The 13,435-nt window shown below is 40.7% G+C and overlaps 1 protein-coding gene across 6 annotated transcripts in view; it reads right to left on the reverse strand.

Moving 5' to 3' along the window:
* Positions 1 to 13,435, reverse strand: part of trpm3 (transient receptor potential cation channel, subfamily M, member 3) — a 400,472-nt gene that overhangs the window by 100,239 nt on the left and 286,798 nt on the right. For all 6 annotated transcript variants that reach the window (XM_061897816.1, XM_061897779.1, XM_061897795.1 and 3 more), the window contains exon 13: positions 11,500 to 11,640. In XM_061897816.1, coding sequence (XP_061753800.1) covers positions 11,500 to 11,640 — 141 coding nt within the window. The remainder of the gene's footprint in view (positions 1 to 11,499; positions 11,641 to 13,435) is intronic.

Genomic DNA, 13,435 nt, shown 5'->3' on the forward strand with positions numbered 1-13,435 from the left:
CGCCAAAAAAACGGAAATGCTGATTATCGGTCCGAACTCTATTTAATAATACAACTCTAACATTTGACAACCAAACAATTAAACAAGGCGACACGGTAAAGAATCTGGGTATTATCTTCGACCCAACTCTCTCCTTTGAGTCACACATTAAAAGCGTTACTAAAACGGCCTTCTTTCATCTCCGCAATATCGCTAAAATTCGCTCCATTCTGTCCACTAAAGACGCTGAGATCATTATCCATGCGTTTGTTACGTCTCGTCTCGACTACTGTAACGTATTATTTTCGGGTCTCCCCATGTCTAGCATTAAAAGATTACAGTTGGTACAAAATGCGGCTGCCTGACTTTTGACAAGAACAAGAAAGTTTGATCACATTACGCCTGTACTGGCTCACCTGCACTGGCTTCCTGTGCACTTAAGATGTGACTTTAAGGTTTTACTACTTACGTATAAAATACTACACGGTCTAGCTCCATCCTATCTTGCCGATTGTATTGTACCATATGTCCCGGCAAGAAATCTGCGTTCAAAGGACTCCGGCTTATTAGTGATCCCCAAAGCCCAAAAAAAGTCTGCGGGCTGTAGAGCTTTTTCATTTCGGGCTCCAGTACTCTGGAATGCCCTCCCGGTAACAGTTCGAGATGCCACCTCAGTAGAAGCATTTAAGTCTCACCTTAAAACTCATTTGTATACTCTAGCCTTTAAATAGACTCCCTTTTTAGACCAGTTGATCTGCCGTTTCTTTTCTTTTTCTTCTATGTCCCACTCTCCTTTGTGGAGGGAGTCCGGTCCGATCCGGTGGCCATGTACTGCTCGCCTGTGTATCGGCTGGGGACATCTCTGCGCTGCTGATCAGCCTCCGCTTGGGATGGTTTCCTGCTGGCTCCGCTGTGAACGGGACTCTCGCTGCTGTGTTGGATCCGCTTTGGACTGGACTCTCGCGACTGTGTTGGATCCATTATGGATTGATCTTTCACAGTATCATGTTCTCATAGTCATCATTGTCACCGATGTCCCACTGGGTCATTATTGTCACCGATGTCCCACTGGGTCATTATTGTCACCGATGTCCCACTGGGTCATTATTGTCACCGATGTCCCACTGGGTGTGAGTTTTCCTTGCCCTTATGTGGGCCTACCGAGGATGTCGTAGTGGTTTGTGCAGCCCTTTGAGACACTAGTGATTTATGGCTATATAAGTAAACATTGATTGATTGATTGATAAACACTGACATTTATTATTGATATATTGTAATTTACAGATGAACACTGACATTTATTATTGATATATTGTTATTTACAGATGAAAACTGACATTTATTATTGATATATTGTTTACTGATAAACACTGACATTGTTAACATATTGTTATTTACAGATAAACACTGACATATATTGTTTACATATTGTTATTAACAGATAAACACTGACATTTATTATTGATATATTGTTATTTACAGATAAAAACTGACATTTACTATTGATATATTGTTATTTACAGATGAAGACTGACATTTATTAGTGATATATTGTTATTTACAGATGAACACGGAAATGTATTATTGATAGATTATTTACATATAAACACTGACATTGTTTGTATTTTGTTATTTACGGATGAACACTGACATTTTGTATTGATGCATTGTTATTTACAGATAAACACTGACATTTACTATTGATATATTGTTATTTACAGATGAACACTGACATTTATCATTGATACATTGTTTTTTACAGATGAACACTGGCATTTATTATTGATATATTATTTACAGATAAACACAGACATTGTTTACATATTGTTATTTACAGATAAACATTGATATATATATTGTTTACATATTGTTATTTACGGATAAGCACTGACTTTGTTGCTTATATATTGTTATTTACAGATGCACACTGACATTGATAATTCATATATTGTTATTTACAGATAAACACTGACATTTATTATTGATAAATTTGTTATTTACAGATGAACACTGACATTTTGTATTGATGCATTGTTATTTACAGATAAACACTGACATTTATTATTGATATATTGTAAGTTACAGATGAACACTGACAATTATTATTGATATGTTGTTATTTACAGATGAACACTGACATTTATTAGTGCTATGTTGTTATTTACAGATGAACACAGACATTTAATATTGATATATTATTTACAGATAAACACTGACATTGTTTACATATTGTTATTTACAGATAAACATTGACATATATTGTATACATATTGTTATTTACAGGTAAACACTGATATTTATTGTTTATATTTTGTTGTTTACAGATGAACACTGATATTTCTTATTTATATATTGTTATTTATGGATAAACACAGACATTTATTATTGATAAATTTGTTATTTACAGATGAATACTGACATTTATTATTGATATTTTGTTATTTACAGATGAACACTGACATTTATTATTGATTTATCATTTACAGATAAACACTGACATTGTTTACATATTGTTTTTTACGGATAAACACCGACATTTATTGTTTATATATTAACAGATAAACACTGATATTTATTATTTATATATTGTTATTTACCGATAATTACTGACATTTTTTATTGATGTATTGTTATTTACAGATGAACACTGACATTTATTATTGATACAGTATATTATTTACAGATAAAAACAGACATTGTTTACATATTGTTATTTATAGAAAAACACTGATATATATTGTTTACATATTGTTATTCACAGATAAGCACTGACATTTATTGCTTGTATATTGTTATTTACAGATGAACACTGACATTGATAATTGATATATTGTTATTTACTGATAAACACTGCCATTTATTATTGATATAATGTTATTTACAGATGAACACTGACATATTGTTGATATATTGTTCTTTACAGATGAACACTGACATTTATTATTTGTAATTCCTAGTTTACAGATGAACACTGGCATTTATTATTGATATATTATTTACGTATAAATACTGCCATTGTTTACATATTGTTATTTAAGATAAACACTGACATTTATTGTTTGTATCTTGTTATTTACAGATGAACACTGATATTTATTATTGATATATTGTTATTTACAGATAAACACTGACATTTATTATTGATACATTGTTATTTACAGACAAAACCCTGACATGTATTATTTACATATTGTTATTTACAGCTGAAATGGACCAAAAGGACTCGCCTTACCCAGAAGAATTCATCATTTACTGAGTAGAGTAGTGGACAAATTTCTGACTGTTGGAAAAAAGCCCCACTTTTTATTTGAAATCCGGTACATTGTGTCTTTAAATCACATTGTTTTGCATATCATTGCTGTGTATTTCATTTAATTACAGCAGGAAGGGGATTTATATGGCCCGATTCTTTGTGGTTTACCTGACACATGAAACGTGACAAATATGGGTAGAGGATTCACTATCCACTCAATAGAGTCTAAATTATCGGAAAATGTGCTTTGCGGCAACTCCAACTTTAACCACAGGCGTCAGTTGCTACGTAGAGTGGCGCTTTCCAACATTTTCAGCAAACTGCATTGCAAAATTAGTCACCCACCCACACCTCTCATGCGAGATCCACCCAGGAATGGGAACATATGAATCCCGTTCCTCCTGTATGCTTTAGAAAAAGAAACATGACCTAATATTGTTTGTTTCCATGTGTAGAAATATAGTAAACTACTCCTCCATACGTCATCAGCCTGATTTGTATAAACTACCCGGGACTGCGTTGACCTAAAGTTCCTAGACTTTTGGTGGAAAAAGGCCGCTTAGAGTCTCTACTTTCCGAGCGAACAATCTTCTCTGCTCCAGTAAAGGCTTGGGTTGATCTTCCCAAGCAGAGGAATTGTGACTACTTCTCCTTTCATCGCCAAAAAGCGACAAGGTAAAAAGTTTGCAGCTCCGGGCGTCACTAATAGGATTGTTTCCCCCTTGCTGCTTGCACCATTACAGGCTAAGGTCTCCTGCACTCGCTGCTCGTTGGTGCATACCGCACGCCACATTTTAAATGTCAATACTCATTGGCCCCAGAGTGCTCTGTGTCATTAATAAATGCTCTGCCCACATTATTCATCTACTTACTGGGGCCAATTTGATCTTATGGTGTATTGTAATTAGCCACTTCTTCTTTTCCCCTTATGGCTTATGAATAGACTTTTCTTCAATGACAACCATAATGTAAATACAGTGGGGCAAATAAGTATTTAGTCAGCCACCGATTGTGCAAGTTCTCCCACTTAAAATGATGACAGAGGTATGTCATTTTCATCATAGGTACACTTTAACTATGAGAGACAGAATGAGAAAAAAAAATCCAGGAATTCACATTGTGGGAATTTTAAAGAATTTATTTGTAAAATATGGTGGAAAATAAGTATTTTGTCAACCATTCAAAGCTATCACTTTGAGGAGGTTTTGGCTCAAAATCTCACGATACATGGCCCCATTCATTCTTTCCTTAACACGGATCAATCGTCCTGTCCCCTTAGCAGAAAAACAGACCCAAAGCATGATGTTTCCACCCCCATGCTTCACAGTAGGTGTGGTGTTCTTGGGATGCAACTCAGTATTCTTCTCCCTCCAAACACGACGAGTTGAGTTTATACCAAGAAGTTCTATTTTGGTTTCATCTGACCACATGACATTCTCCCAATCCTCTGCTGTGTCATCCATGTATCCATTTTGGTATAAACTCAACTCGTCGTGTTTGGATGAAGAAGAATACTGAGTCGCATCCCAAGAACACCATACCTACTGTGAAGCATGGGGGTGGAAACATCATGCTTTGGGGCTGTTTTTCTGCTAAGGGGACAGGACGATTGATTCGTGTTAAGGAAAGAATGAATGGGGCCATGTATCGTGAGATTTTGAGCCAAAACCTCTTTCCATCAGGGAGAGCTTTGAATGGTTGACCAAATACTTATTTTCCACCATAATTTACAATTAAATTATTTAAAATTCCTACAATGTGAATTCCTGGATTATTTTTTCACATTCTGTCTCTCACAGTTGAAGTGTACCTATGATGAAAATTACAGAACTCTGTCATCATTTTAAGTGGGAGAACTTGCACAATCGGTGGCTGACTAAATACTTTTTTGCCCCACTGTATATATCCATCCATTTTCTACCGCTTGTCACTTTTGGAGTGGCAGGGGGTGCTGGAGCCTATCAAAGCTGCATTCGGGCGGAAGGCGGTGCAAATATACATATATATATATATATATATATATATATATATTTTTTTTTGTGCTATGGCGCCATCTTTCGGACTATTTTGCTCACTGCCGTGCCCTTCTGTTTGAGCTTTCAACCGTCCATAGCGTTTCTACTCGTATGGATGCTTCATTCATAACTATAAGCAACGTTTGTAAGTTTTATAATATAACTAAAAGTATTCATACTTACTAATCCGTCCCACGTGTGATGTATGTAGGAGTGTTTTTATGCACATTTGTCCGTGCTATCACAATGAAGCTGGCGTCGTTAGCAGTAGCTAAAATGCTAGCACATTTACGTGCGTCTGTATTAGTAATATTGACTTACATTGGCATTATTTTGTTTGGTTTCAGTGTCAAAAGTTCCTCAGTAGATTCACCAAGAAGGGCCATTCTGTCTTTTAGACGTCCATAGCGTTATTACTCGTATGAGTTATTCATTCATAACTCCAAACATTGTTTGTAAGTTTTACAATACGACTAAAATAATTCTTACTTACTTAACCGTCTGATATTTGGTGTCTCTAAGAGTGATTTCATGCCTTTTTGTACGTGTTATCGTAATGAAGCTGGCGTCGTTAGCATTAGCTAATATGCAAACACGTTTACGAGTGTCTGTGTTAGTATTATTGACTAACAATGGCATTCTTTCTGTGTTGTTTCAATTTCCTAAATTCATCAAAACTTCACCGTGGAGTTATTGAGGCTGTTTAACTGATTAGAGAGCTAGCTATATAACAATGACTTGTGTTTTGTTTGATCAGCCGTTTTACTGCCGTGTTACAGACATCGTTTGGAAACAATTAAGGTATGTAAATAAACATTTACAGAATTTTTATTTGTAAATATCTTATTTCGCAAGATATGTGTCTGTGACTTATAGTCCACTGCGGCTAATATATGGAGATATATGATTTTCTTCTAAAATGTGGTGGGTGCGGCTTATATACCACACTCTATGGTCCAGAAAACACGGTAATTCAAGAACGAAAAAGTCCTTCAGGAAGTTAAGAGTGTATAATAACATTTTGGATTCTTATGTCCAAGACGATGACTTCTGTTTTGTTTGATCAGCCGTTTTACTGCCGTGTTACAGACACCGTTTGGACACAATTAAGGTATGTAAATAAACATTTACAGAATATTTCTTTGTAAATAACTTATTTCACAACATAAGTGTCTGCAACGTATATATGGAAAAATATGTTTTTCTTCTGAAATGTGGTGGTGCGGCTTGTATACCGCGCTCTATGGTCCGGAAACTACGGCAATTAAAGAAGCTAAGAGTGTATAATAAGATTTTGGATTCATATGTCCATGACGAATACTTCTGTTTTGTTTGATCAGTCGTTTTACTGCCCCGTTACAGACACTGTTTGGACACAATTGAGGTATGTAGATAATCATTTACAGAATCTTTCCTTGTAAATAACTTATTTCACAACATAGGTGTCTGCGACTTATAGTCTACTGCGGATAATATATAGAAAAATATGATTTTCTTGTCAAATGTGGTGGATGCGGCTTATAAACCACGCTCTATGGTCCGGAAACTACGGTAATTCAAGAACGGAAAAGTCCTTCAGGAAGTTAAGAGTGTATAATAAGATTTTGTATTCATATGTCCATGACGATGACTTCTGTTTTGTTTGATCAGCCGTTTTACTGCCCTGTTACAGACACCGTTTGGACACAATTAAGGTATGTAAAAAAACATTTACAGAATCTTTCTTTGTAAATAACTTATTTCACAACATATGTGTCTGCAACTTATATATGGAAAAATATGTTTCTCTTCTAAAATGTGGTGGTGTGGCTTATATACCGCGCTCTATGGTCCGGAAACTACGGTAATTACAGAAGTTAAGAGTGTATAATAAGATTTTGGATTCATATGTCCATGACGATGACTTCTGTTTTGTTTGATCAGTCGTTTTACTGCCCTGTTACAGACACCGTTTGGACACAATTAAGGTATGTAAATCAAGATTTACAGAATTTTTCTTTGTAAATAACTCATTTTACAACATAAGTGCCTGTGACTTATAGTCTGCTGCGGCTAATATATTAAAAAATAGGATTTTCTTCTAAAATGTGGTGGGTGCGGTTTATATACCCCACTATATGGTCCGGAAACTGTAACGATCTGTCACTTACTTTCTGATAGTTTTTCGTGTTTTGTACTTTGTTTCCTGTTCAGTGCTCTTATTTTGTCATACTTCCTGTTTACTCCGCTGAGCACTGTTTTTGTCACACTCGCCGTTGATTGGCAGCGGTCCTCAGCTGCGGTCAATCAACATAGGTCTATTTATGTTTCACTCGAGCACTCCTCAGTGCTCGAAGTTAAAACCATGTTGGGAACGTCTCCATGCAAGACTGCTTTCTGTTTATATCTTTTACTTTGATGAAATTAAAATCATCTTACCGGCTTTCTGCTCTCCTGGATTTTTGCATACTTGAGGTCACACAACTGCAGCCATGCGACATCCCAACAGTAACTTCGAGCCAGAAAATTGTGACCTCGCGAGAATCCCTGTCGGCAATCCTCAGCCGACGTTCTGGACCGCACAATTCCTGGAGGACTTGAAGGCCAGGTTTGTGCGGTCCCAGCCTACAGACGCGGACCCTCTCCCCGCGGCAACGCCACCGGCTTCGGCTCTCCGACCGGCGCGTCCCCCGCCGCCATCTTTCCTCTCGGCTCAACGGCTGGCTACGGCTCTCCGACCAGCACGTCCGCCACTTCCTGCATGCCTCGCGGCTCCCGCGGCAACGCTACCGGCTACGGCTCTCCGACCGGCGCGTCCTCCGCCGCCATCCTTCCTCTCGGCAACGCTGCCGGCTACGGCTCACCGACCGGCGCGCCCGCCTCCTCCTTCACGTCTCGCGGCTCCTGCGGCTCCGTCGCCGACTGCGGCTCTCCGACCGGCACGTCCGCCGCCGCCATCCTTCCCGTCGTCTGCTGAGCTGCTTCTCCCTGCTCCTACGCAGCTTCCAGCGGCTGCTCCCCGGCTGCTCTTTTTGCCAGCTCCCGCTCTCTTTTTTGGTTCGCCGAGAGCTCCAGTGGAGCCCACAGTGAGGTCGCTTTTGTCCTCCTGCTGGGACTCGGCACGGGACGTGTCTTCGTCCCTCCTCCTGGTCCCCTCCCGCCCGTCCCTGGTTTTCGCACCGGGGGACTCCGACGAGCAGGCACGTTTTCCCGCATGTGTGAACGGTGTCTGGCAGCCACCTAGTGGAGGGGGGCCCACTATACACTGCGGTGCAGCCAGGCACACACCGCTGTCATCCCCGCCAGCGTCTCCTTCCACGGAGACATCTACGTCCCTGGCGGGCTTTCGCCTAGCCCCAACGCCGGCTCCACGCCGAGCCCCAACGCCGGCTCCACGCCGAGCCCCAACGCCGGCTCCACGCCGAGCCCCAACGCCGGCTCCACGCCGAGCCCCAACGCCGCCAAGAGCAGCACCACGCCGGGCTTCGTCACCGCCGGCATCCGCTATTCCTCGGCCAGCATTTGCTGCTCCTCGCCCGGCGTCATCTGCCGCTTTCACGCCGCCGATGACATCTGCAACAATCACGCCTCCGATGACGCCTGCCGCTTCAACACCGCCGATGACGTCTGTTGCTTCCACGCCGTTGATGACGTCTGCCGCTTTCACGCCGCCGATGACGTCTGCCGCTTTCACGCCGCCGATGACGTCTGCCGCTTTCACGCCGCCGATGACGTCTGCCGCTTTCACGCCGCCGATGACGTCTGCCGCTTTCACGCCGCCGATGACGTCTGCCGCTTTCACGCCGCCGATGACGTCTGCCGCTTTCACGCCGCCGATGACGTCTGCCGCTTTCACGCCGCCGATGACGTCTGCCGCTTTCACGCCGCCGATGACGTCTGCCGCTTTCACGCCGCCGATGACGTCTGCCGCTTTCACGCCGCCGATGACGTCTGCCGCTTTCACGCCGCCGATGACGTCTGCCGCTTTCACGCCGCCGATGACGTCTGCCGCTTCGACGCCGCCGATGACGTCTGCCGCTTCCACGCCGTTGATGACGTCTGCCGCTTCCACGCCGGCACCAACATCGGCTCCTCAGCCGCCTCCTGCAGAGGTATCTGTTTTGGCTGCAGCCCCCGCCGCTTTGTCTGCTGTCTCCGGGCCTGCTTCAGCGCGCCCGCCTCCACGTCAGCCGCGGATGTGGCCGTGCCCTGGGCGTCCTCCTCGCGGGATGCACTCGTCTCTTTTTCGGCCAATGATGTGGCTGTTTCGTGGCCGCCCGCCCCGCCAGTTCCAGCGGCGCTCTACGCGCCGTCGCCACCTGACTTTCCCTCGCTGGCTGCGGGGACACGAGGTTTGGCGACCTTCCACCAAATCCTCCTTCCATCCTCCCTTACTTTGTGGACATTTTTTTTCCATTTTTCTTTTCCAGGGAACATCTGGTATCTGTTCCTTGAGGGGGAGGTCCTGTAACGATCTGTCACTTACTTTCTGATAGTTTTTCGTGTTTTGTACTTTGTTTCCTGTTCAGTGCTCTTATTTTGTCATACTTCCTGTTTACTCCGCTGAGCACTGTTTTTGTCACACTCGCCGTTGATTGGCAGCGGTCCTCAGCTGCGGTCAATCAACATAGGTCTATTTATGTTTCACTCGAGCACTCCTCAGTGCTCGAAGTTAAAACCATGTTGGGAACATCTCCATGCAAGACTGCTTTCTGTTTATATCTTTTACTTTGATGAAATTAAAATCATCTTACCGGCTTTCTGCTCTCCTGGATTTTTGCATACTTGAGGTCACACAACTGCAGCCATGCGACATCCCAACAGAAACTACGGTAATTCAAGAACGGAAAATTCCTTCAGGAAGTTAAGAGTGCATAATATGATTTCGGATTCATCTGCCCATAACGAATACTTCTGTTTTTTTGATCAGCCGTTTTACTGCCCTGTTACAGACAACGTTTTGACACAATTAAGGTATGTAAACATTTTTTTACAAAATATTTACTTGTAAATAACTTATTTCACAACATATAAATTGCATATAACATATAACTTGCACTCTATGGTCTGTAAAATACAGTAATTCAAGAACAGAAAAGTCTTTCAGGAAGTTAAGAGTGTATAATAACATTTTGGATTCATATCTCCATGACGATGACTTCTGTTTTGTTTGATCAGCCGTTTTACTGCCCTATTACAGACACCGTTTGGACACAATTAAGGTATGTAAATAAACATTTTTCTTTGTAAATAACTTATTTCACAACATATATGTCTGCGACTATATATGGAAAAATATGATTTTATTCTTAAATGTGGTGGGTGCGGCTTATATGGTCCAGAAAATAAGATAATTCAAGAACGAAAAATTATTTCAAGAAGTTACGAGTGTATAATAAGATTTTGGATTCATATGTCCATGACAAATACTTCTGTTTTGTTTGATCAGCTGTTTTACTGCTGTGTTACAGACACCGTTTGGAAACAATTAAGGTATGTAAATAAACATTTACAGAATATTTTTTTGCAAATAACTTATTTCACAAGATATGTGTCTGCGACTTATAGTCCACTGCGGCTATTATATGGAAATATATGATTTTCTTCTAAAATGTGGTGGGTGCGGCTTATATACTACGCTCTATATTCCAGAAAACACGATAATTCAAGAACGAAAAAGTCCTTCAGGAAGTTAAGAGTGTACAATAACATTTTGGATTCATATGTCCTTGACGATGACCTCTGTTTTGTTTGATCAGCCATTTTACTGCCCTGTTACAGACATCGTTTGAAAACAATTAAGGTATGTAAATAAACATTTTTCTTTGTAAATAACTTATTTCACACCATACATGTCTGCGACTATATATGGAAAAATACGATTTTCTTTTTAAATGTGGTGGGTGCGGCTTATATGGTCCGGAAAATACAGTAATTCAAGAACCAAAAATTATTTCAAGAAGTTAAGAGTGTATAATAAGATTTTGGATTCATATGTCCACGACGATGACTTCTGTTTTGTTTGATTAGTCGTTTTACTGCCTTGTAACAGACATCGTTTGGAAAAAAATAAGGTATGTTAATAAACATTTGCAAAATCTTTACATACAAGTAACTCATTTTGCAACATATATATTTGCGGTACGGCTAATATATGTAACAATAGTTTTTTTTTTGTCACATTTAGCGAGTGCGGGCACGGTAATATTAATTATAGCGTGGAAAAAGACAAATAAACAGTATGTTGAAGGAATGTGATATGAATTTGCTCACCCTCTTTGGTCCAAAAAGGTTGTGGTACAGAGTCCTGAATCTTTTCCTGGTGTAGTTACAACGATAAGCCCCGCCCATGAGGTATTCAATGACCAATCCGATGTCGATGAGGCTGATGCGGTAGTCTGGGGGCAGGTTTCCCTAAAAAACCAGACGGCGTTAACAGACAACACTTCACCGACTGTAGCGAAAAAGGCAGGATAAGCAGACGCTCACCGCAACAACAACAACAACAAAAGTCCACATCAAACTGAGTTTGGCTATGAAACAAAACATGATTATCGAATTCACCTTGAAGTAGATCCAACTGAACCCTGGATATTCTCGCTTGGAAAGAACACACAGTGTCAGTGAGTAGAGCGCATGATAAGCACCAGCAGGGGAAATGAGAAACACAGAACACCACGGACAAGATCTCTCTTCCAGCCCTTTGGCGCCAAATTGCTTTTGTTCAACAACTTTGTTCAATATTGCATATTCCAAACGATGTTGGTCCAGAGAAACGGACCGGATCCTTAGATGTCTGACATCAAAGGACCAATCCTCAGCCTTGAACAAGTTTAGGTGATTCGAGGAGCATGTTTCATTTCTGAGAGACATTTAAACAAAAAAAGACAAAAGCTGGATCATTTGCTTTGAAGGACCTAATGAGACTCATTAGCCTGGAAGAGAGGCGTGATATAATGGGGGGCCAACGCTGGTAGGTGGTGTAACTCCACATTAGGATGGAGTCCTATCAGTTCAATGTTTAGAAAAATCTCTTTTTAAAAACTGTAGTTACTCTTTACTTTGCCCAAAAAAGATTCATAATAAATGTAATTAAAAGGGAATGAATTGTTGCTTTAATTAAAATAAAACAAAAACATATTTAAAGATGTTTCATGAAAGCAGTGTCGCGCCGCGGTGAGGGAAGTTGTTGTGATCTGTCTTCCAGATCACACATCTAGTATGTTTCGTCCCCTTTTTGTATTTTCCTATTACGTTTTGATCCCGTTTCATAGCGCACTTCCTTGTTTACATTCGTCACCATGACTACCTAATTTGCTCCTCCTGCATGGCTCGTTCACACACCGGTTTGTAATTATGTTTTCTGTATTTAAGCCCTTCTGCTACCTAAGTTCAGTCTCGCCAGTTTGTTTGCATCCTGCAAGTGTTACCTGAGTAGTGTCTGTTTATTTGCTGCCTGCTAAATGTAGCTTGCCTCCGCGCGCTTGGTTCGCGCTTTATGGACTCTGAACTCTGCCTACTGTTTATATTAGCATTTAGTTTTCTGTGCTCAGGCACATCTTTAATTTGTTCTTTGTACAAGTGTTCTTTTGAAACTTCACATTAAAAACTGCTCATACCTTCATTCCTGCCTGCTGTGATCCTGCGCATCGAGAGGCGACACTCCCCGCGCATCCACGATGCCGCGAACACGTAACAGAAGTCTTGTCTTGGTTTTTTCTGTCTCGTAATTTGCATATTTTATTTTGAAAAGCCACTCGTCTTATTTCAGATCACGGGCCCTTCCTTTTGTGTCACCAGTCTGATGTCATCCCTGAGCCTTGATTGTTTCCACCTGTTTCCCATTACCATCATGCTCTATTTAAGCTCATGCCTCCCCTTGTCCTGGGCCAGATCGTAATGTCAGGACTTGGAATAAGGAGTGGACTCAGATGCAGTGATGAGGTTCTAATAAAGCTTTTATTTTGAAACCACTTTTTAAACCTCCGGAGCCAGAGTATTACGCACTTAATGATTAACAAAAAATAAATAAACCAAAAATCACTCCAAAAAAAACTAACAAAAGGACGAACTATCATTTGAGTGTTATCTACTTTAAAAAATAACACAAAGCCCTCCAACAAGAGGAAGAACAAAAAGAGAATTCTCTTGCTGTAATTTTGAATTGTACTTTTTTCCGCCTTTGAGCAACCTTCGTTTTTCTAGCCTT

The sequence above is a fragment of the Nerophis ophidion genome, linkage group LG01, assembly GCF_033978795.1.
Source record: "Nerophis ophidion isolate RoL-2023_Sa linkage group LG01, RoL_Noph_v1.0, whole genome shotgun sequence".
Classification (NCBI taxonomy): domain Eukaryota; kingdom Metazoa; phylum Chordata; class Actinopteri; order Syngnathiformes; family Syngnathidae; genus Nerophis; species Nerophis ophidion.